The sequence below is a fragment of the Peromyscus maniculatus genome, chromosome 6, assembly GCF_049852395.1.
Source record: "Peromyscus maniculatus bairdii isolate BWxNUB_F1_BW_parent chromosome 6, HU_Pman_BW_mat_3.1, whole genome shotgun sequence".
Lineage (NCBI taxonomy): Eukaryota > Metazoa > Chordata > Mammalia > Rodentia > Cricetidae > Peromyscus > Peromyscus maniculatus.
In genome coordinates this window covers 65,942,754-65,968,166 of record NC_134857.1, presented here as the reverse complement: position 1 = coordinate 65,968,166, position 25,413 = coordinate 65,942,754, and the positions used below count along the sequence as shown (strand labels likewise).

The 25,413-nt window shown below is 47.5% G+C and overlaps 1 protein-coding gene across 2 annotated transcripts in view; it reads right to left on the bottom strand.

The window, feature by feature from the left end:
* Positions 1-25,413, bottom strand: part of Gatb (glutamyl-tRNA amidotransferase subunit B) — a 77,227-nt gene that overhangs the window by 9,747 nt on the left and 42,067 nt on the right. For both annotated transcript variants that reach the window (XM_006985329.4, XM_042279228.1), the window contains 3 exons: positions 22,901-23,090; positions 10,674-10,807; positions 2,465-2,543 (listed from right to left, as the gene is read on the bottom strand). In XM_006985329.4, the coding sequence (XP_006985391.1) occupies positions 2,465-2,543; positions 10,674-10,807; positions 22,901-23,090 (403 nt within the window). The remainder of the gene's footprint in view (positions 1-2,464; positions 2,544-10,673; positions 10,808-22,900; positions 23,091-25,413) is intronic.

Below are 25,413 nucleotides of genomic sequence, written 5' to 3'. Positions count from 1 at the left end.
TATGTGATGTGAGTGTCTTTCTGGATTGTTCTCCATCTGATCTCTCTCTTGAACCCAGAACCCAAGTTTACTATTGAGCTTGCTCCAGGAATACCCAGTCTCCACCTCCCAAACACTGAGGTGGGCTACCGGCCTGTCTGTGGGCGCCAGAGATCCGAATTCTGGTCGCACACAGAGTCGTCTTCCCAACCCCCAACCCCCAACCAGTGATACAGCTTAAGGATTTAGAAAAACAAGAACAACCAAACCCCAACTAGTAAATGAAGGCAATAACAGGCCTGGAGCAGAGAGAGAGGAAAAGACAACTCAAAGGGAGTTAGCTGGTTCTTTGAGGAGACAAAACTGACAAGTCTTTAGCTAGACTAACAAGAAAAGACCTAAAGTTAAAAAACAAAAACATGAAGCCATGTGGCTGGCACACAGCTGTAAATCCCAGCACCCTGGGAGTTTAGACAGCAGGACAGCATGTCTGTTGACAGCCTGAACCACACAGGAAAACCATCTCCAACAAACATGAGAAAGGAGACATTACTACCTATACCATAGCAATATAAATTATTAGGGATTATTTTGAAGAATTTATATTAACACTTTGGAAAATACTTCATAAGTAAAAATATCAGTGAACTATACATTTAATGAAAACAAACTTAAATTACAGTACAGCCTCCTCCTTTTGAAGTCTTCATCTCTCTGAGTTTATGTCTGGCTGCCTCTGGTCCCACCTCCCTTTTCTGATTCCTTGTACATACACATGAGTAGCGTCTGAGAATGATGTTCACCCAACAGCAATGATGATTACACTCAGGGTAGCATTTGAGAACTTATATATTTAATGTATCACTGAAGGGTTCTGTCTGTCTGTCTGTCAGTCAGTCAGCTGAAAGCAGGGTCTTCTTAGGTAGTCCAGCCTGGTTGTGAACTCACTATGTAGTTCAGGCTGACTTTGAACTCTGGATCACCTTGCCTTAGTCTCCCGAGTACTGGCATTACAAGCTTATATCACCATGACTGGCTACTAAATCCTTTACAGTCAATAAACACAATATTCATTACTTCTGCTCAGAGAAATCAGAGAGTAGAAAAGACAAGACAAAGTCCCCAAGGCCCTGAGCCGTGTGGCGATTCCCCTAGCAGCACGCACTCAACACTGCAGGTCAGGTTTATATTTTCATTTCATAGCCTCACAGAAGCCAGGGTTCACCTGCTCCTTTAGACATGCTGGACGTCGGATAAAATGCAAACCTGTCTCTGTCTGTGGCTGAAGGCAGCTGCCAGCATCTCCCAGCATCTCCCAGCATCTCCCAGCATCTCCCAGCCTGTCTATTTCTCCCCACCGGAACAGTCTTACTCGGTACACTTGGTCTGTGTGTGTGTGTGTGTGTGGGGGGTGGTGGATAGGAAGGACATGGGGAGGATTTTTCCTTCTTTCATTTCAAACGCTGCTTTGACTCACCTGCTCTTGCGAGGTAGACCTAGTGTTTCTGCCCCAAGCCATTTACTCTTCCCCCACAGCCGAGCACTGTCATAAACATTTGTAATTCTCTGACGTGCACGGAAGGCAAAGCCTCTCCTAAGTGCTGGGTCCCTGTCGTTGACAGCCTCACACGAGGCCGCTCACAGAACCTTCTCCAGCTCCTGTCACCAGGTTCACAGCAGAGAGCTTGGAGTATGCCAGTGGTGTCTCATAATTAACCAAAAGCAGCCGCTTCCCCAAGCCTCACTTTGTAACCTGCCACTACTGTCGGAGTATATAAATATTAAATGCAAAAAGCACCATTAAAATAACATTAGGTTTCGGCTGCAGCACTGACAGCTGCACCCGCCGTCTCTGAAGTTGAGAGGAGGCAGCCCCTAGGTGTTCTGGGTCCTCATCTGCAGAGCTTTCTGAATTCTAGGAATCACTCACCCACCTAGCCTTGTTAGTGGAGTTGGTTGGGAGGCGGCCGCTTGGCATATTCTCCTTTCCCGTATCTCTACACCTAGGTGCGCATGGAAAGTATCACCTCCCGAGCACGCAGCAGACTGACCCCAGCTCCTGACTGAGGACCAACTCTCAAAGGGCAGGTCTGTGAGAGAACAGAGGCAGCCTTGGAACTGCCTGTGAGGACAGGAGAGGGGCAGGTGGACAAGGCCAAGCTGTGGCTTCCTGGCCACGACACTGGGGAGGCTACCTGGGGAGCAGCGTTTGGGGTGGACACTCAAGGAAAAGACAGACAACGGCAAGTTCTCCCAGGAAGCTAAAACCAGAAGCCCAACCCCTCTGCTCACTCCTGGTGCTGCACTTTGCTGACTTCCTCCCTTCGCCAAGTGAAATCGTCCAGTGTTCAAGCTCACGGGCACTTAAGACTCCAGTCATGAACATTAACTGGGACTGTGGAGCGAAGGGACGTCTTCTGGGAGTGTGCACATACCTGTTTAGCTGCTGATGAAGAAGGGACGTCTTCTGGGAGTGTGCACATACCTGTTTAGCTGCTGATGAAGAAATTGCTTGGCTGTCCAGGAGGTCGAGGAGCTCGGCGAGCGCGGCAGGCGTGACAGGACTAGTGGGCCAGAAAAGAGGGAGGAAGTCAGCGTCGTACATCAGCAGGACCCACCGGCTACCACAATCCAAACGTTCGCTCTTGTAGGTTTGAATAATCAACCACACCCGAGGATGAAAATAATAGGCTAGCTGGGCTCTATTATTTTGTATTTTAGGAGAACAGTGTTTGTACTGGTGTGCTTTTAAAATGTTTTACTTTACCACCCAGCAATAACAGCTGTTTGATTGCAGTTATAGCAAAAGGCAACTGCTCAATGTAATTAGTTCAAAAAAGGAAGTCACCGCAAAATTCACGAACCACAAAGGGGCAAAAAAAATCCAGTAATGAAATATTTTTGACTGAAAGATCAGCCTGAAAAATTACTTACACAAAACAGCTAATAAAGGCACTTTCCTGAGTGTTTTTATGCAAATATAAATTTCTTTTCATTGGAAGGAATTTTTCCACAAGGGAAATTCAATGTTTACCTCACAGGCCTTCTATATGCAATGTCCTTGTACATCTGCAGATTCTTAATGGCTTTCTCAACAGAGACGGGCCTAGAAACTCACAATTTCTCCACTTATATGACGTGACTTACTGGAGGACACTCTGACGGAAAGTTCGGGGGAAATGAACAGTGCAGGTAAACACTGCGAGGGTTACTAACTCACCCTCCGAGAAGAGTGGGGTAGGTATGTCCTCAGATGGCCGAGAAGAGAGTCACAGAGCGCATCTTTACAAACACACGTCTAGCCACTTCTAAATATCCGCAGTAACTAGGGTAATGAAATGACTGTCTGAAGTCATCATGGGACTAGTTAAAATAGGAACCATTTATAAATAGCACCTAAGTGTGTCAGTATAAAAGGACTGTGAAGCACTGGAGCACTTGAAAACACCTCTGTACAAGTCTTGGCTCCTGTCACTCACTCGTCATTTCTTTAGAAACTTTTGGGTAATGAACAGGGAACTGGAGCTTATCCTCAGTGCCAGTTTCCATGAACTCCAAAGCAACAGTGCTCACGATCACCACGTTATAATTCAAGTCCCTTACCTAGGGTTGTTCGTTTAGTCTAGGGAGGTCCATCATCCTTAAACTACTGTTTACTCCAAAGTAAGGGAAAAGGGTAATTCCAAGTGGAAGTTAGGTTTGGAGACTATCTAGTGTTACCACACTCCTACTCAGAAGTCTAAGAACTATCCTGGTAAGCCTATGGGGCAGAAGGCTGCAAAGTAAACAATAATCTTTTCTAACCTCCCATCTTCACTGGCAAGAAATAAGAATCAGTTTGTTTTCAAAATGCAGGTTGCTTCGATGTTCTAAAATCCATAAAATACAATCACCACTTATAGTGTAGACCATATACAGAACCCACAATAAACACTGAGGGTGCACTAGGCTTTCGGAACATGAAGAGAGGTCACCATTCTCAATGATCACCATGGTCCATTTGATCTGCTGCAATAGGCTACCATAGGGAGAGTGGTTCATAGACAGAAACATTATTCTTCCCAGTTCTCCAGGCTGGAAATTAGAGATCAAAGTGCCACAGAGCCTGTAGTTAGTGAGCTCCTGCTTCCTGTTCCTGGTACCTTCTTGCTGCGTCCTCACAAGAGTTAAAGGGTAAGCTAGCTCTCTAAGACCCATAGAAAAGCACTAATCTTATTCCTCAACGCTCCACATCCCAGACTCCATTTCCTAGGACCACAATCTATGACTTTGGAACACACACAATTCATACCATGATGCTATGAAAGATGTGAAGTAGAAAGGGACAGAGAAAGAACGTAAGATCACTTAAGAAGGAAGTACTCTGCCTTACAGAAATTCATCATATGACCTTAATTGATTAGTTTGCTTATAAATTTTCTCTATAGATTTCCCGAGTGATCTAACAGCAGAGGGGATTTCTCAGTCACATTTTTCTTCTCACAACACACTGATACACAGTAGGCCAATAGTTCCTGTGTCTTGGGACTTGCTTGGACAACTGACACACTACACAGTTGCTCTTTGGTACCTAAGGGTCTGGCATTCAGAACACACTATCCCAAGGATACTAAAGCCTGTGGATGCTCATGTCCTTTGTACATGGTGATATAATCATTTAGAACCTATGCACTCCCTTCCCTATGCTTAATTTCTTGATTACCCACATAATATGATATGGATGGCATGTAAACAGTTGTTACACTGTGTTGTTTAGGAAATACTGGTAAGAGAAGAGTCTGTGCATGTTCATTACTGTTGTAATTTTCCAAAGGTATTTCCAATCTGTAGTTGGTTGAACCCCAGATATGGGAGGCTGACTGCCAACTGCAGCTATGCCAGGGATAAACTTGTGAGACCATGACAAAGATCAGAAGCTGTCATACTGATCCTGAGAGACACCCTTCATCAGTTAAATAAATAAACCATCAGAATTCAGACTCGGTGGTGGCAGCCGCATAGCCTACTAATTTGCTGCTGTCAGATAATCTTGGATTCTGGACAGCTAGTGTGTCTCCATGAAAGAAGAATCTGACACCTCAAGGTTAAGCTTCCTGTACTCGACTCTCGTCGATTCTGAGCAGGGTATCTCGGAAAGAGTGGAATGGGATCTGCAAGTCTTGCAATTTCATTCAGTCCCTTACAGCTCTTTTAGGGTCACAGCTCTAGCTCCAGCTTGGATCCCAAGAGCAGATCCACTGACACTATGCTCCACCCCCAGGAAATGGCAGCCCATCTCAGTCCCACACTTACCTCAGCTTCTCTTCTGCTAAAGTAAGACTCAAAAGGCTCCTGGAAGAAGATGCAGAGGCCTGGACCGCCAGGGGGCACATGCTGTTCACTGATCCTTTTGTTCTCTTCTTTTCTGGGGCCCCATGTGGCACCCCACTCCTAACTATTCTCCAGGCTCTCGTTCTCAGGACATGCCCTTAGCTATTTCCTAAGAACTTGGGCTGAGGGGTGCAGTGCTTTCCAGATGCTCTCCTTTTCCCACGGCATCTAACCTCTCCTCACCTGCACTGCACCCAGAACCTCCCCCACATCCTCCCGGGACGCTCAGCTCCCTTGGCATGCAGCTAATTTAATCCTGTCCCTTGTACATGCTCAGACCTTCCCTACTGGCACACATGCTAAGTGATCCTGCAGCTACTTGCCCTGCTTGGCTTAGTACCTTTTGCCAGTAAATAAAGGATTGAATGAATGAGTAAATCGACATTTGTTACCATTGGCCCTCTGGGAGCACATGTATTGGGATTACACCCCACCCCCTAGAGAAGCTCTTCTCAGAAAAACCACACCCCCACTAGCTGCCGAGCACCGGCTTTCCCTCCTCACGCACCTGTCTCGAGAAGAGCCCTTCTCCAGGGATGTCACTTCTGTTCTGGATCCTCTTTCTACCTGCTTCATTCATGGGCTTCCAGAGGGGCCAAAAGCTCACCCAAACTATGTGTTCTATACAGGACACAAACTTCAGGGAAAAGCCTCATGGGAAATATGTGAAACTTAAAAAAAGAATGTAGGGGGGAAGTACTAGCCAGTCATGGTGAGGCTGCAGTTGGCTTTGCCACACTGGTCCTGGTGGCTAGCGAGGTTCACTAACTAAGGTTAACTCTGTGGTTAGGCTGGTACAGTCGGTGGCTACTGTATGAATATGGTTTGTCCCCACTGAAACTCTATGCCGATATGCTATCTCTATGAAGTATTAAAAGAGGGGGCCAGGGGGGACCTTTAAAAGGTGGTTACTTTGAGTGGGTGTCCAAAAAGCCAGCTTGGTCTCCCTCATGTTCCTCGTCTCTCACCCAGTGATGAAGCCCTACGTGGCAGGAGGACTCTGCCAGCAAGCCCATCCATCAACATACAGGCACTCAACCTTGGATCAGAACCCGGAGCCAAACTAGTCCTCTTTCTTTTGATGGTCCCTAGTATGTGTTAACAACAGAAAAAGGACTACGGCACCCAATTGGCTAAAAATTCCTTCAACTGTGTGGTCCCTGGCTTCCTCTTCATGTGATTTTGGGATGACAGTATACTTTTACTTGGAATGGAATACCTTGAAGAGTTTGCTATATGCTAGTGCCTATGAAGCCTTCTGAGGAAACACTAGGGGGTCCAAGTTCGTTCAACAGGCTCATTTCCTTGTTATGGCAGAAGCTGTTGAGAAGGCTGTTCAGAGAGTCCACTAAGGATCCTGCAAACCCCTTACATGAGGGCCAGTAAGAGCTCAGAGTGTCAGGATGGACAGGCAAAAATGTGTTATCGGGAGAAGTTTCTAGAGGTCTGCTTGTTGTCTAGACTCATCAGCCCACAAGTCCTTATATTACCTTGAAGACATTCTTGTTGAAATAACTGGACTGTGTAAAAATCAGTGTGAGAGGGGCAGGGGAGACAGACAGACAGACCAAAAAAAAAGGCTGCTTAGCAAACTTCCAATTCACAGACCAGCACAAAGACACTGAGTGGAGAGTCAGGGTGACGAACCAGCATACAGACACTGAATGGAGGAGGGTCTTGCTGCTGTACCTTCTCGGGGAGGTCATCTGATCTCTTAGGGTCTCAGTTGCCCCATCTACTCAATGGAAGAGCTGAATCTGAGATACCAAAGTTCTCTCCCAAGATGAAATTTCAGGAGCTCACAAACGGCAACCATCAACACAGTGACTGTAACTTCAAAGACTTCCACTTCTGGACACTGTACCCCTTTCTTCTTGGGACCTTCTTGGCACCTCCCGGCTCAAGTGAACCTCCCTGCTCTCCACCTCACTGCACTGGATACACACAGCGATGCCGCTGCTGCTAGCACAGTTCATCCCCACAGACATCACTCAGGCCTCCCCTCACCCAAACCTTTCCAGTCTTCAAGGCTGTGGCACGGTTGTGCCGCCTTCACACTCTCCCAGATGGCTCCCATCTTCCCTTACGGGCCACAGTACTGCCAGCGGAAACTGGTGAGTTTCTGAAGAGAAAGGTTCCAGCTGGGGAAATGGGTGACAGAAGTGCAAAGGACACTGTGGGAGTTCAGGCCGGAGCACCCACTGTTGGACACAGCCATGGATGTGCTGAGGTAATGTCACACACACCGGCCTGGGCTCCCCGTCCATTGGGACCTAAACAGGACCCTGCCATTTTCCTAGCTGCCACGATGAAACCCTCTTGCTCATTCTCCATATTTAAACCTGTTGCTCCTTTTGGGTGTCTGCATATTTTTTTAGGTTGTGGTTGTTGGGATGACAATGACCCCCACAGGTTCATACGTCAATGTTTGGTTCCCTGTTGGTGGAATTTTTGGGAACGATTAGGATTAGGAGGTGTAGCCTTGTTGAAGGAGGTGTGGCACTGGCTGTAGGCTCTGAGGTTTCAAAAGCCCATGCAAGGCCCAGTCCTGCTCACTCTCTCCACCTTGCAGAACAGACATAGGCTCTCAGCTGCTCTAGTGCCTGCCTGCCGCCACCACCATGTTTCCCATCACGATGGTCATGGGATTACCCTCTGAAACGGTAAGCAAGCCTCAGTTAAATGCTTTCCTTTATAAGTTGCCTTGGTCATAATGTCTCTTCACAGCATTCAACAGTGACTAAGACATAGGTACATATGCGAGTGTGTGCAGGGGTGAGTGTGCCAGCCTGGGTCCTCGTGAAGTATCTGTTAGGGAATATTATTGTAAGGTGTGCTACTTTTGTTCATGTTGCACTTGTTTAACTCGGTGAAGCTGAGTTTCTGTGCCTGTCTAAAACACCTGATGGTCTGATAAAGAACTGAACGGCCAATGGCGAGGCAGGAGGAAAGGGTAGGCAGGGCTGGCAGGCAGGAAGAATTAATAGAAGGAGAAATCTGGGTAGGAGTAGCCAGAGAAGGAGGAGAACATCAGGGCCAGCCACCCAGCTACACAGCCAGCCATGGAGTAAGAGTGAAAGTAAGGTCTGCAGAAGTAAGAAAAGAAAAAATTCTGGAGGCAAAAGGTAGAAGGAATAATTTAAATTATTAATGAATCAGTTAATGAAAGCTGACTAGAAACAAGCCAAGCTAAGGCTGGGCATTTATAATTAAGAATAAGCCTCCATGTATGATTTATTTGGGAGCTGGGTGGCAGGCCCCTCCAAAAGAGCAAAAACAAACAACAGGCATTTTTTTTTTCTGAAGCTCTCCACCTTTTTAAAGACCAGGTCTCAGGGGGATGCAGGGCTCACTGATTTGGATAGACTATGGGCTCTGAGATCCTGCTATTTCCCCCTCCTTCTTTACAAGTGTGCTGAAGCTCTGAACTCACGTCCCCACATTTGTACCACGTGAGTAATCTCCCCAGCCCCTCACTCTTTCTTTTGGCCATGTGCCCCTTCTCTGAGTTCTGTGACTCCTGACTGTCCTTCTACTCCCTGACATTTTTGCCCATCTCCTTCTTTGTCCTGCTTCTGAGAAAGGCATGGGATTCATCCTCAGCCACTTCAGGCCACTATCTTTCCAAGGGCCCCTCACCGATTTCACATGCTGCCATGTGCACAATCTGCTCCACAGCACCACATGACTCCAGGTCTCACCTCAAGATCTCCATGAGTGTCCTGAGTGAGGACACTTTTTTTCTGTGAACGTCTGACTAACCCCGTGGTCCTGGGCCAGGACACTTTCTCTCTGTGAACGTCTGACTAACCCCGTGGTCCCCAGCTTGGGTCTTATCTAGTCTGCTGCCTTCTTCACCTCTCGGGCTTCTTTCAGAGAAGTGCCTATGCCGGTCCTGTGGGCTGCTCTTCCCTGGTTGCTACAAGGCTGAGTCCTAACAAGTTTGCGGAATGAACAAGTGAGAGAAAAGTGATTTACACATCCTAGACATCACCTGTCAGCTGTGGGTCCACACACCGTGAACGCTGCACACCCCACTGTGGGCTTCTGCCCCAATAGCAGCTCAATTCTAAGCATCCTTCTCAGACCCTCTGCCTCTTCCTCCAGCTCCTAACAGCCCTCAAAAGACTGTCATCTGTTTCACCTTGCACATGGGAGAAACTGAGAAGTGGAACATGTGAGAGAGAATGGTTCCCTTGGTCTATTTCATTCCGGCCAGGCCACCACCATCTAGCCACAGGCCCCGATCAGGAGCACTGCTCATCGGAAGTCTCATGAGATGCTCCCTACTGGCCATCCTGACTACTCTCTTACTTAGCTATTGGCTGAATTGTGCCCACCCCACAGTACACACACTGAAGCTGGGACCATCTGATGTGCTGCTATTAGGAGGTGGAAACTTCAGGGAGTGACTGGGGTCGGCCCAAGTCATGAGGGTGGGCACCACGATGGGATTAGGAACCTTAGGAGAAACCACAGAACTTTTTCTCCTTCTTTCCCCAATACCCCACCATTGAGGATACACAGCAGGCTGATGGCCACTTGAAGTCCAGCAAGGGAATAAATCAGCTGGAACCTGATTTTGCTTGTTTTTGTCTATCTGCAGAATTGTGGGTAATCAATGTCTATTTAAGGGACTCATCTTGGATACTTTGCTATAACTGTCCAAGCTATTAATATATGCCGTATTCCTCCAGCATGAAATTGGAGTAGCCCTGTGATCCACAGTTTGTCCTAAACATCCTTCAGGTAGCTCTTGGTCATCTCTCCAGCCTCTCACCTACCTTTCCAGCCTGCCTACCTCAGTACCCCAGAGCCTTTGGGTTTTCTGAGTTCACCTGCCTGGCTGCCTGTCTGATCATGGAACTTCTAGATGTTTGTACCCTACACTCCGACTCAGCAACCCCAGAGTTCTTCAGGGGTTGGCTTTCTCAAGGTTCATTTCCTGAGAATTTCCCTGGGCCCCACACTACCCCAGCATAGTACCCCAGCACAATGCCCTAGCACAGTGCCCTAGCACAGTACCCCAGCATAGTACCCTAGCACAGTACCCCAGCACAGTGCCCTAGCACAGTACCCCAGCACAGTACCCCAGCACAGTGCCCCAGCACAGTAGCACAGACAGTGCATTGAGCACAGAGTGAATTTTCAGATGGGCTGGAGGATATTTTTAGAATGTGGAACACAAAGGCGATGTTTGTTGTCTGGTTAGGGGACTCTGAGGGAGAACAGGCAGAGTAAAAAATTCACACTGTCCTATTTCAACCGCCTCTGGACACAGAGTTCACGATAGAGAAAGAAAGCAATCCCCAGCCCTCACTCACCTCTCACTGACTGCAAGATTCTGCTGCTTTAAATAGTACAGGAAAGTGTTCAGGACCCAGTTCGTCACCTTTTTTGGCTCTGCCCTAGTTTCTTTTATCACACTTTGGAAGAACTCCAGTAGGCCAACTTCATTCTGTTGGAAAAAAAATTACACTTATATATGTGTGCGTCTGTGTGTGTGTACGCAGTACATACATACATAGATACACACACACACATCTCCCCAGACTGAAAGAAACCACTGCCTTCTGACTCCACGAGACATCTACTCTTTCTCAACCACCAAGCCGTCACCAGGTCAGTCAGTTCATTTTCAGCCAACATAAAATCCTTCCACTGCCGCTCTGAATCCATAGGGCATTTCCCCAAAGGAATGCGTATGTTTCAGAGTGCCTAACTTCATGGACCTGAGGACAGTGAAATTTACTGTCCCCACACTTGCCTGCCACTCAGGCCCCTGCCAGCCATCAGTCCTGGGTGGTGACATGGACTGGCATGGCTTGACTCTGATGTCCTTTCTCTCTTCTGTCCTGTCCCCTCCTAGACATCCTGGTAACCACTGGCAAAGAAGGTAACAAATGGGACATAACCACATGTATTCTTCTTCATGTTGTCTTAGGAGGTAGGCAATGATGCTGCAATGTTCCAAACCAGGCAAGAAGGTGTACACGTGTGACCCAGTGAGACTAGCTCCACAGTGGGTGGAGGAAGCCTCTGGATTCCAGGCCTTCCGAGACAAGCTGGTATGGTGGCCTCTCCTCTCCTCATGCTCTATGAGACATTCATCTGGGTTGGCCCAATGACGAGACTTGTTTCATAGGCTTTACTGTCTGCGCCCCCTCTGGACTACAACGTGAGTTAGAGCCGCACTGATCCTGTTCCTTCTGTTAAGTACAGCCGAGTTGGTTCTGGTCACAGAAGAGTCTGGTAAGAACCAGTGGATGTCACCATGTGCCTACTATAGATCACAAGTGAACACTCAGCCCTTCTCATGCCACATTCACCTTTGAGTACTGGGGACTGCCATAATTGGGCATGAGAGTAGCCAGGACACTTACTAAGTTACAGACATACTGTGACTACTCGTCAACTCAGAGTGACCTCGCTATCCCTAGTATCCTGTTAGAAAAATAAAAACATGTTCTATCTGTAGTAGAGGCTTAAATCTCCAAATGCAGATGGTATGTTTTTAAAGGTTTAAGTTGTGTGTGTGTGTGTGTGTGTGTGTGTGTGTGTGTGTCTGTGTAGGTATGTATGTATAGAGGGGGGGTAATGTACACGTGAGTGCAGGTGTCCATGGAGACCAGAGGTAATGGTGTTGGAGTTATAGGTAGTTGTTCCAATGTGAACTGTGGGAAGTGACCTCAGATCTGCTGCAACAGCAGAATGCACTTTTAACCACTGAGCCATCTCTCTAGTCCCCAGATGATATATTTTTAAGCAACATATTTTCCTACCCACTGAAATTAAACATTATCCTCAAAATATTCTTATGTTCACTCTGCAGCTAAACCTCCAAACTTTCCCACTTTCTTAGAATCCTTCATTGAGCAAAGGAACATTCTAGAAGAACAAGATAATAAGAAGAAACAAGACATACTAACAAAAGTACACTCCAACTTTGGCTGTACAAGTTTTAATATGTGCATGGGCACACTGCTGCTAAGGTAGAAACCCCATAATAGAAAGTATGTAAGTGGCCTTTCAGATAAATTCTCTGGTGACAAGCCTACTGAACAGTCCCACAGTCATGGCTTGCATCTCCGTCCGAGCTATCACTATTATTCTGCTCATGCTAAACTAGGGCAAAAGGCCACCTCAGCAGCCCAAGCTTGCCTACGGATAAAGGCAATCTAGGTAACTTGAAGAGGAAGTGTTGCTTAGCTCTGTTAAGTCTCCAAACTTCTCCACGGGTTCATGAGTCACTGGGGAAGAAACACTGGGCTATGCAGCTCACACTGGGAAGGCCGAGTTCTTGTTCTGATGCAGACAGGCTGGCCCACCAGTGGAATGAGCTGCCAGGAGGGGACCTTTGTGCTTTGGGAGGAAAGCTTTCCAAAATCCACCTAGAAAGAATGCACTCGGGTTTGCAGGCTTGGCTGAGTGACTGCCATGTGATGACTACGCCTCCACCCTTGGGTGGTTTTATTATTGGATGGATAACACTGCGAGTCAGATGCCTGTTTGTCTTCTGCCAGTGCTGTGATGAAGCCTCTCGAGCTGGAACTCCATTTCACTGGGGGATACAGGGCTTCAATGCACAGTGTTAAGAGGATGTGAAACTTGCAATGGCAACAGCGTGAGCTACAGGGAGTGAGGCTGCAAGAGGCTGCTGCTGCCGCTGCCTGGAGAATAACCGATCAATCAGAGCTGCATGGGGACCGCCTGCTCGGCTCCTTAAAGCAGCAGTCCACTTCCCAAGGAGAACACGTGCGCATGCATGCATGCATGCACGCACGGGCACCACACACACACACACACACACACACACACACACACACCTGCTGCTTTCCACAGTTTTCTTAGTCTCACAAGACTGGCAAATGCTAATAAGCTTGGCACCAATCTCTGAAGTCTCTGATGAACATGGCAGCTCAGCCATCTGGTTTTGTCAGGAAAATAGTGGACCTGTAATTCTCTTACACAAAAGCCATATTGAGGGCAGTACAGCAAGGCTACTGGATTAGGCCTTTAGTATCTTCCCCCAAACAACAAGCCTTGATATGTCCAAACCTCAGCCACACAGCAAGTCAAGTAGCCTCCCGGCTGATGTGACTGCAGCTGTTCTTTCAGAGATGTCTAGAGCAGCAAGGACCACAGATCCTGTCTCATGGAGAGCACCAGGCAGTCGTGCAGTTCCGGGACTGCAAAGCATTTTCATCTTCACCACTTTTTAATTTCATTTCTCAAAGCATTCAGTTATACACAGAGCCAATGTCGAGTCAGCTGCCTAGGCACTAACAGGAACCCTCATTACTAATGGATTTGCCAGCTACCCGATGCTGATGAGCGGCAGAACAGAGGGGTAACTTTGCCCTTATTGCCTGCTCTAGGAAGAAGCCTCAGATTGCCCTTGCGCTGGGCTCTGGAAGTAACATGCTCCTACACTGTCTCTTGTAGGCTACCGTCAGTGATGGTGAAATGTTGGAAGACCATCCCTGGGAAGCAGGATGAGGGCTGATTTCTCAAATCCATGTCTTGTTCTAAGTCACATATTCTGTGATCCTGATTTTGGTCCAGAAATGAGGCTGGGCTGTATTTATAGGTAGAATGAAACCCAATACAGACAGCTGCCCAGTGGTACTCAGGAAAAGCTGGCTGAGGAACAGCTATTTATGTGACAGGGAGTGTCCTTGGCTGCCTTTTGGGACCTTGAATTAGCAATTCCAGGCTGGTCAAGGGCTCTCAAGAGTAGTTACTAAAGATGGGATTTGTGCCTCAATTCATCACCATCAGATCCCAAGGCCACCAAGGATGGCTGGAAGCTCAGGTGGTGCCAACCTCGATGGGTTTCTAAACACACAGCCATGATGCTTAATTTACAAATCTCATACAGTAAGCAACTGAGAACAGAACAGAACCACCATAATATACTGTGCTAGAGGCTTTTTTTAACTTAATTTTTTTTTTTTATTTTCTGGAATTTCCCATTTGCTATGCTTGGCCCACAGCTGACTGTAACTCAAACCTTGAGACTATGGATGGCTCAGGACACAACCACTGCACTTGGTGGCCACAGACGACAGCAGGGCCCTGTGGGCAGCTGCATACTCTGCTGCTGCTCATGACAATAATGCAGTGCCCTCGGGTTCATGCTTCCTGCTGAGGGGTATTTGTACACGGTGTGAAGATGTATTGCTGTCATTGTGTAATGAAACGCTGAACAGCCAATAGCTAGGCAGGAGAATGTAGGTGGGACTTCTGGGGAGAGAGAACTCTGGGAAGAAGGAAGGTGGAGTCGACAGACAGACTTGGAGGAAGCAGGATGGGCAGTGCGGAGATGAGCTCACACCACCACGTGGCAGAACACAGATTAATATACATGGGTTGACCTAAGTTCTAAGAGGGAGTTGAGACAAGCCTCTAAGCTAAAGGCCAACCTTTCATAATTAATAGTAAGTCTCCTTGTCATTATTTGCAGGCTGGCGGTCCCGATGAGAAAGTACTACTACACTTCCTCCATGTTATTTCATTCAGTTCCAACAGTCCCATGAGCACACAATCAGGCCTTTGCAGGTGAAGGCACTGAGGCACTTGTGGCCTTGAGGTCACCCAGCCAGACAGCAGCAGAGCTCTGTAGGCTGGGCTCTCCGGGGGAAAAGATGGAGGCAGGTTTGCTGCCTTTCTGGGGACTGATAATGAACACCTATTAATGCAGGCACAATGTAAGCCACATCTACAGAACAGATGTTCCCAGCACTTTTATAGTATGTCTGCCAGCTGCTCAAAGCTTCCTGACGTTAGAGATGCCACAGATGCCCCAATCAGTTAGCTTAGACTAGGAGGTGGCAAGCTCACTATCTGCCTGTGCAGAGGTCTACCCAAGTTGCGTGGCATGACACACAGCTGTCCCCAGATCAGGAAGGAAGACAGTGGCATACACACCATCCATTCTACCCCAGGTGACCAGAAATCCCCATGTGCCTCTCTCCTGCAACACCTCCCTCCCCCTCAATTAGAGAAATGATGAGGCACTCATCAAGGCCCTGCCACTACACTATTTTTAAGGACTCCATTTTCTTTCATTAATCTGAATATTAAGCATACTCATCATTGCACTCTAATCCCCTACCACAGGGAAGTCAAGTGGTGGGTTTGTAGCTCCAAGCTGATCATAGCCGACCACCCAGAAGGCCCTGTACCTACCCTACATGACCAGCAGTGGTTTCTTCAACTGGGTAAGGCTCTAACATGTTACCATGCAGCACTCTGTGTAGTTCAAAGTAGACTCTGAACCCATGGTGACAAGGGTGTGAGGAGCAGAGCTCTGAACATCTGTGCAGATGTTTAAGGGGGACATCAACTGTCCATCTAGAGACTCTGTTGTACCTTCAATATACTAGTGGCCCTGCTCATCCTTACAAAGTGAGACAAAAAATTTCGAATCCAACAACTTTGTAAATTATGGCCATGAGAATAACACCAAATGCTAGCGTCTGGGGTGGAGATGCAGTAAAATGGGTTATAATAGCAATACTTTTAGGCCAGAAAGTAGAAATTGCACAGTAAAATGAGGGCCTGCAATGTTCAGGTGGTAGTGACTCAGGTCTGTAATGTGAACATGCTTGTCTCTGGGGTGACAATCTTCAGTGAAAGCTCCTGTGAATGGCAAAGTTACTTATGTAGCCAGGTTTCTCCATGGGGAGAACAAGCGACCCGGCAGTGTGAGGCTGGCCTAGGAAATAGGACTCTCTCTGGGAAGACAGAAGAAAGCCAGAGAACCCTGAACCACCGCTCCAGCTGCAAGCATATATGGGTCCAGGGAAGCTCCGCATCAGCGCCATGAGCCCTGGGTGTGCCCGTCAGGCCTTGCAAGGCAGACAACTAGCTGTAGCTCTGCCTTCTTTTCTGGGCCTCACAATCCCTACCTAGGGTTGCTCCCACTGGGTGTGAGAGCTTCTAAACTCTGAACGAAGCTCTCAACCGTGTTACTTGTGCTATGTTCCCAGAAAAGCCGAAAGCACACATATCCTAAGCTGAACCTAGCAGCAGCTCTCTGCAGAGTGCCTTTAACTAATGTAAAACTCACTTTGGCTCTTGGAGACATATTTACTTGAAGACAGAATTTGTGCGTAATCAGTTTGGGAATGCACATTTCCCTTGAATAATCAAAATATAAATAATTAAGGTAATAAAAGCTGACAGCAGAGTGGCAGCAGAGACTGTGTCTGCAAGAGCGGGGGCCCACAAAGTGCGCTGCTAACAAATCAGTTCTGGCTACCGTCACATTTCAACTAGTCCAACCCAAGAGAACCTGGGTCGCTCAGGAGGAGCTCTGTGCTGGGGCTAAAAGGCAGAGCGGGGCACCAAGGCAGCATGGAGCAGTATGGATATCCATCGTCTCCAAGCTCTGCTTGTCTGAAACCTGAAATAAAATCCCTTATTTGTCCCCCAAAGTATATTATTCCACAAACAGGAAATCAAGTGTCAGAACGGGATGGGGACCTAGGCCCCTGAGGGTCCCCAACTCGGCACTAGGATGTCCCCCCCTTTTTGCACTTTTTTTCTCAATAGACAAAGGTCAAATGCCTTAGAGCCCAGAGCGTCCTCCCTTAAAGTGCCTGTCACTAGTCTCTGAAAGGAATGAAGCCGTGCTTTTGCAGGTCTGTCTATTCTACATTACCAGAAGAAAAGTTTGGGGATCCCCCCCCCCAAGCATGGAATAATTGTAAAGTACCCTTAAGCTGGCAAGCCTGAATGCAATTTAGAAAATGAAGAATAAAATCAATTTTAAAAATTGTGTGGAGCTGAAATATGGTGTGCTACAATGTTGACCAAATGGATTTTTCTTCAGCCGTAGTTAAAGATGACGACTTGGCACCATGAGAGCCTGGGCAGTCTAAAACCAGTCACTATGGCTCCAGATAAGATTCCAAGCTATTCGCTTTAAAGCAGTAGTACATGTGGGACCTCCAGAAACTTGCCATGGCGACTGATTTATGGGCAATCCATCCAGAAAGCAAACAGACCCTTTCTGGCTTACAAGAGACCCAAAGAATAAGCTTCAAAACCAGTTCATTTACCAATCAACTGACACTTTCTGTTTCCTTGTCCTTGGGAGACATCTTCGCCTTTTCTATGATGTCAGAATCAAAGGACCATTCCTTCCGATGGAGAAAACGGAGCTGTCCAGTAAGATGACAGGTCTGAGGCTGACTACAAAGCCTGACACACACACAATCAGTAGGTAGCACAGGTTAGTGGTTGGAGGGGAGGTGGGGCTGACGTCATATTTTCCTGCAGCTTCACGGAGGCCAGACTGGATTTTTATAAACTCCTGCTCTGCATGGTTCCCACTGAGCCACGTTTGCCTGCTGCCTGATACCAACACTCTTTTCCCTGGAATCAGACTCTGGAAGTCCACTTAACTCTCTTCACAGTTTTTAGACTCAATGAAGATTCTGCTATGTCTACCATCTTTGGGGTGCCTATGTCAGATGGGAGAGCTTTAACTGGGTTGGGACTACCCAAAGTGTGAAGAGTAACAGGCCAAGTTGAGTCTGTACAGAGGGAGAGGGCAGCAGCAGGTGCAGCAGCCCTCCCCAAAGCCTGACCTGGGGCTGCAGCAGGGCAGCTGCTCCCCTACTGCAGCTCCGTGCAGACGACTCATCTATTGTTCCCATGCACAGGCAGCTGCATGAGAGCTCACAGCAGGTCCCGACCAGGTGCCTCATCTGCCCCAGACTCAACAACCCAGGGCCTCAGAAAAGCAGCCCCACAATCCCTACCCACTGCCCTAGGTAGGGGCACTTCTCAGTGACCCAGACCAAAGGCGCCAGAGGCCTGCAGCAGAAAGTTTAAACAAAATAAATGAAGATGTACAAGACAGCTCATGTTACCTTTGACCTAATTTTTCCACTTGGAAAATCAGCACGACTTGTGCTGTTCATTTTCCATTGCAGTTGACTGATTTTCACAAAATTTAGTAGACAACATTTTATGTTTATTTATAGCACAGTCTGGCATCTTCAAAACCAACAAGAGTGGCTAAAAGCTTTCAATGAACATGTACTTTTTGATTGAGCTTCCTGAAAACAATCCTGGGACTGTATTAAGCATTAAGTTTTAGCAAAAGTAAAAACTCAATTTCCTCCACTAATGAAACGAAGGCAATCCAAACCAGTCATTACCTAAAAACATTATTTCCACTTGGCATGGCTGCACATTGTGTGTGTGAGCAGGGAGCAGAGCTCAGAAACATAGAGCATGGTCCAACACGAGTATGAAGTTCCTTACAGAAAGGTTCTATTTCCTCATGTGTAGCAGGAGAGCACCTGCCTTGGGTGCTGTCTGAAGCAAATGTGGCAAATGGAAGAGCATGCTGTGAGCAAGCTGCCTTTAAGCAGGCTGCTTGGAAAAATGGCTACCATCCCTTGTGTTGTTTCCTGAAAGAAACAAGACACTCGGGCTAGGAGGTGATGCTCCCAGGAACATCAGCCTAGAAGATTTTGAAAAAAAAAAAAAAAAGCACATGCATATAACTCTAATAATTCTAAGAGTTCTTCCAACATCCACTGACTCACAGAAGGTACTGCTTTACTATCAGACTCTCTGGTTTTCCATAACCCTAATCCATAGATCTCAGCTTCTACATTTCTACATTAATCTTTACAAATGAGATTAGAAAGTAAGTCGGTTTGACTAAGACAGGGGAAGAAGGTTAGCTAAATAACTGGGAGTCTTCAGTGGGTCATGATCCAAATGTGGGTAGAGAAAATCAGTATACAGGTTTCATTTTGAGAGGGGATTCTCAGGACGGCGAGGAGAGGAAATCCAGACTAGGGGTAATCTGCTAATAGGACGAAGCTGGAACACAGTGTCTGAGACTAAGTGACTTGACACATGACATGACTGGAGCAGTCACTTGAATCTTCTCACCAAGGGTACAGTGATGCATACACAGCCCCATGATTGTGCTGGGTTGTCAAAGGGTGCTTTATGTATCTGGTCTTTAGAAACTGTCAGGAACACTACTTCTTAAGGATTTTCATGTGTAATACAGTAGTATCCCATTCATTCAATCATCTGTCTGTCCAGGAAATGAGACCTACTATATGCTTGATAAGACAGCAGATGCTAAGGTATATTAGCAAAAGTTCTGTAAATGTCAAAGACAAGACTAACAAAACATAATTTAGTGTTTACTGCAGAGGAAAACAGCAAGATAAATCAAAAGTGAGTTAAATTCTGAAGGGTTTTTATTTGTGGGGAATATATGTGTGTGGGGGTGCACACACTACTTAATTAAATAAGAAGTCCGAAGGCACTGAGCTGAGTGGAAGCCACGCGGGCACACCTCGACCACTGCCATTTATTTAATGAATACTCCTGGGCACTCTTTAAATTGAAAGATGGTTCATTAGATTTGTGCATCTGCCCTTCTCAGCAATCTGTTGTGTTTCTGATGAAGGCAGAAAAACATGAACATATCATTGTCGGGAATGTTATGAGTAACTCAGCTTCCAATGATTATGGAGTCATAAAGGGCTCAGGCTGCCTAATTTCGGGAAACAATTTGTCTGAATCATTCTCTGTCTGTTCCAATCTCCACTTTTTATTCATTCTGGAAATCTCAAGGACAAACCCTTTTATCTTTTTGTTTTATAAGTCACCTAATACATTATCTTCCATCTATAAATACTATGTCTTAAAGGAACTAAGAAAAATAAGTATAAAAAATGCTCCCCCCCCCCCAAAAAAAAACAATCACCTCCTTGACGTTTCAACATCTTGTTCAACATCTCCTCTGGGCTCCTCTACTCCATTTATCTACTGTAGTCTCCCAAAGAGCTGACCAGGTGTACTACCAGAGTAAATGTAAACGCTATGAGGGGTGAAGGGGGAAACAATTTTGCTCCCCACTCAATGCCTGCTACCTTGGAGAGTTAGTTTTCCCTAAACAGGTTCACGAACTATTCACACAGATGCACTCCTTTGCTGTTGTCCCTAACAGCACTTATTCAAGGCCTGCTGGGTGTGGCCCAGAGAAGACTAAGACACAAACATACATATCAATGGCCTGACTTTACAGAACTTATGCTCAGCAAAGAGGGGCAGACACATTCCAGGGGCCAAGTGTGACAATGTCAAGAGTTGCTTTTCGAGGGAGTGAAACAGCTGTGTTCTGAAGATTTCAGGAAACCCTTCTCTTCTCTTACAGAGGAGACTGATATACAACAGTTCTTAATTCATATTCAGAGGATTCTTCTTGGAAATCAGGCTACAGTACAGAAATGGTCAAGAAACTTTGGTGCATTGCAAACTACCTCAAATGTCTGGCTTGAAGCCAGCTGCTCAAAGGTCAGATGGAGAGATGGCCTTGACCTCTATGAAGCCAAAACCCTTGGTCCCCTCCGTTCTTCCCCGAGATGAGCTGCAGAATGCTAATAAGATGCAGGTCTGCAGTTCAGTGTTGGGTTCGAGTGGCAAAAGTGATGGGGAGACATGTAAAGATTAAGACAGTTTGTTACAGCAACTGTGCTGGCTAGTTCTCTGTCATCTTGATATAAGCTGGAGTCACCAGAGAGGAGGGAGCCTCAGTTGAGAAAATATTTCCAGATCAGGCTGCAGGCAAGCCTGTAGGGCATTTTCTTAATTGGTGATTGATGGGGGAGGACCCAGGCCATTGTGGGTGGAGCCATCTCTGGGCTGGTGGTCCTGGGTTCTCTAAGAAAGCCGGCTGAGCCATCCATGTAAACAGGGCAGTAAATAGCACTCCTCCACGGCCTCAGCATCAGCTCCTGCCTCCTGGTTCCTGCCTTGTTTGAGTTCCTGTCCGGACTTCCTTCAATGATGAAAAATGATGTGGAAGTATAAGTCAAATAAAACATTTCTTCCCCAAGTTGCTTTGGGTCATGGTGTTTCATCACAGCAATAGTAACCACTAAGATAAAAATCTAAGAAATATACACGAGTTGTAAGGAGTCCAGGTCTAGAGATGTTCTGTACAGGATGCTGATCAGCTGAGTTCTGCAACTATCTGCTGATGGCTCCACTAGCTGAATGACAGACTGGAGCAGTGCTTTCCTTTAGGACACTGGCCAAGATACGCTACCAACTTAAGTGCAATGATAGTTATCTCAGGTGTATGTATGCACAGGACACAATGGCACCCCCTGGAGGCAATGATCAAGTCAACCTAGAGTGCTAGAAAAACAGCAGCCTTCTTAATCATCGGTCAGAAAACAGGAGTTCTTACCCTAGGCACTGTTTACTCTTGAAGCAATTGACTTATGGAGGACAAAAAGAACCACTCAGCCAGGAGTAGGCTGCCTAGTGCACTGGAAACCACTATATTGTGGTTATTAAGTATATATATACTTAATACTCCCATATACTTATTGGATCATTTAAAAAGCAAGAATCCAGTTCCACAGGTTTTGTTGATCTGGAAATGACAGGAGTTCAAGGCCAGCCTAGCTTACATGATACTCTGTCTCAAAAAATACTCAAGCCCAACAAAACAACTTCCCGATCTCTCCTGTTGACAAGAAGATGACAACTGTGACAGAATGCCACCCTCACTGATGCTGCATCACTCTACTGTGGTCGTGACAAAGAAATCCACAAAGCCCCAAGGAGTTCTGGAAAGGATGGAAAATCCCCAAGCTACCCAAGGGTATCAGATTCTCTAATGGCCCAAAAGAGGCATCCCCAAGCTTCACAGGATGAAGATGTTTAGTAGTTTGCAACATTTTATACAGGATATTTTCTGGCTTTTGGGGACCTAACATCCTGTCATGGCTCAACACAATTAAGACATCTAGAAACTCTAAACATTGATATGTGTTTGGTCCTGCAGACACACTCGTCCTGGGGACACACTCATTCCTAACATCTGAACTAGCTTCCTAGTCTCCAGGGCTCCTGTGAGCAGCTTGAAAGTCATTTCCTCTTCTGGTGTGCTGAGCAGGAGCATGTACTGTCCAGGGCAACACTGTGCCTTACCCCTCTCAGAGTATCTGGAGTAGGGGAAATGCACCTGACAGTGCATGCAGGGACTCTGTGGGGGAAATGCACCTGACAGTGCATGCAGGGGCTCTGTGGGGAAATGCACCTGACAGTGCATGCAGGGGCTCTGTGGGGGAAATGCACCTGACAGTGCATGCAGGGGCTCTGTGGGGAAATGCACCTGACAGTGCATGCAGGGGCTCTGTGGGGAAATGTACCTGACAGTGCATGCAGGGACTGTGGAGGAAATGCACCTGACAGTGCATGCAGGGGCTCTGTGGGGAAATGCACCTGACAGTGCATGCAGGGGCTCTGTGGGGAAATGTACCTGACAGTGCATGCAGGGACTGTGGAGGAAATGCACCTGACAGTGCATGCAGGGGCTCTGTGGGGAAATGCACCTGACAGTGCATGCAGGGACTCTGTGGGGAAATGTACCTGACAGTGCATGCAGGGACTCTGTGGAGGAAATGCACCTGACAGTGCATGCAGGGACTCTGTGGAGGATCATCCAATCTGCCGAGCTGGGCTAACTTCAGATCCAGTCAACACTTACCACTAATGTGAAGCTGTGCTCTGGCAGCATCCCATACTGCTGGACAAGCCTTTCTCGGGTTGCACTGGGAAGCTCAGGAAGCATGTCTCGAAGCTGGTCAATATTGATCACCTGCTGAGAGTCTGCATCTGAAGGCAGAGATGTGGCATCGTAGAGCACTAAGGGAGGCAGGTTGGGCTCTGGCATAAACCTAAACAAAGAGAACAGTTGGGACCTGAGTCTGGGTGTCTGGATTGATTAGAACCACAAATCTAACAACGATGGGAATGCTCTGTGCTTAGGTACAAAGCCAGAACACTTGCAAAGGTTTCTGAATGCCCCAGTGAAGATCACACAGCAATCCCATTCTTCACATTACGGAATAACGATGGGGAAAGGGTGGCATGGAACTGAGCCACACTCTGGTTTATACCAGCGAGGAAAGTGTCAGTGGGCTGGAGACTGAAGGACGAGTGAGACAGTGTACCCGTGAGGAAGAAAGATGACTGTCCCTACTGTAAATTCTCTGTTTTAGCAGTACTTGTCCAATAAACTAAAAGTCAAAGAGGGAAGACAGGGCTCTTCCTTCTTGAGAAGTAGAACAGAATGGATTTTGCCTGAATGAAATGTGGAAGCTAGTGGGGAGGGAAAAGGGTGAAGAGGTGCAGCCCGGCACACTATCAGAGTAGTGAACCTGTGTAATGGTGAGTTCATGCCGCTAGACAAATGCCAAAACCCACAGAACGGACAGCCAAGAATGAATGCATCTCAGTGTAAACTATGGATTTCAGTGAATAATGAGCAGCAATACGGTTGGTTCGCTGTTGTAGTAAACCATATTAATTGAGGGACAGGAGCCTGGGAAGAAGTACACGAGAACTCCACTTCCCATTCAAAGCTGCTCTAAAACAGTCAGTTGTTAATACTCAGATGGACTACAGTACTGCATTCATCTTAAGAAATCAAATACAACTTTGCTTGTTCTGCTCCAGCACTGCTTTCCCTCTGCCCAAAGCCAAAGGGCAGGATAGTGCTCAGCCATGCAGGGTAGTGCTCAGCCATGCAGGGTAGTGCTCAGCCATGCAGGGTAGTGCTCAACAATGCAGGGTAGTGCTCAGCAATGCAGGGTAGTGCTCTGCAAATGCAGGGTAGTGCTCAGCCATGCAGGGTAGTGCTCAGCCATGCAGGGTAGTGCTCAGCCATGCAGGGTAGTGCTCAGCCATGCAGGGTAGTGCTCAGCCATGCAGGGTAGTGCCCAGCAATGCAGGGTAGTGCTCAGCCATGCAGGGTAGTGCTCAACAATGCAGGGTAGTGCTCAGCAATGCAGGGTAGTGCTCTGCAAATGCAGGGTAGTGCTCAACAATGCAGGGTAGTGCCTAGCCATGCAGGGTAGTGCCCAGCCATGCAGGGTAGTGCCCAGCCATGCAGGGTAGTGCTCTGCAAATGCAGAGTAGTGCTCAGCCATGCAGGGTAGTGCCTAGCCATGCAGGGTAGTGCCCAGCCATGCAGGGTAGTGCCCAACCATGCAGGGTAGTGTCCAACCATGCAGGGTAGTGCTCAGCTATGCAGGGTAGTGCCCAGCCATGTAGGGTAGTGCCCAACCATGCAGGATAGTGCCCAGCCATGCAGGGTAGTGCCCAGCCATGCAGGGTAGTGCCCAACCATGCAGGGTAGTGTCCAACCATGCAGGATAGTGCCCAGCCATGCAGGGTAGTGCCCAGCCATGCAGGGTAGTGCTCAGCCATGCAGGGTAGTGCTCAGCCATGCAGGGTAGTGCTCAACAATGCAGGGTAGTGCCCAGCCATGCAGGGTAGTGCTCAGCCATGCAGGGTAGTGCTCAACAATGCAGGGTAGTGCCCAACCGTGCAGGGTAGTGCTCAGCTATGCAGGGTAGTGCCCAGCCATGCAGGGTAGTGCTCAGCCATGCAGGGTAGTGCTCAGCCATGCAGGGTAGTGCCCAACCGTGCAGGGTAGTGCTCAGCCATGCAGGGTAGTACTCAGCCATGCAGGGTAGTGCTCAACAATGCAGGGTAGTGCCCAACCATGCAGGGTAGTGCTCAGCCATGCAGGGTAGTGCTCAACCATGCAGGGTAGTGCCCAACCATGCAGGGTAGTGCTCAGCCATGCAGGGTAGTGCCCAACCATGCAGGGTAGTGCTCAGCCATGCAGGGTAGTGCTCAGCCATGCAGGGAGGACCTAGAGTAGAGGTAATTCCTCAGTGCAGTACCAAGTCTCAGCTGTGGGCAGTCTGTCTTCTGAAGGCTTCTGGAGACTCACTGCTGTCTAATATGGGGGTTCTAGGAGAAGCCACTGGCCGAGTTAAAAGGCAAACTCCATGGTCAGTCAGGAATTACAGGGAGCAGCAACATGGGAGAATAAAGAAGGTGGAAAAGTCTGACCCTAGAAGACCATTGTAACAACAGAAAGCCCCTGTAGCCTCTGATAGGCACATGACAGGAGTCTGGCGGAGAAGGTACATCACACTTCACAAAGGAAAGCCACGCGAATTCCACAACTTTACTACTAGAGCTTCC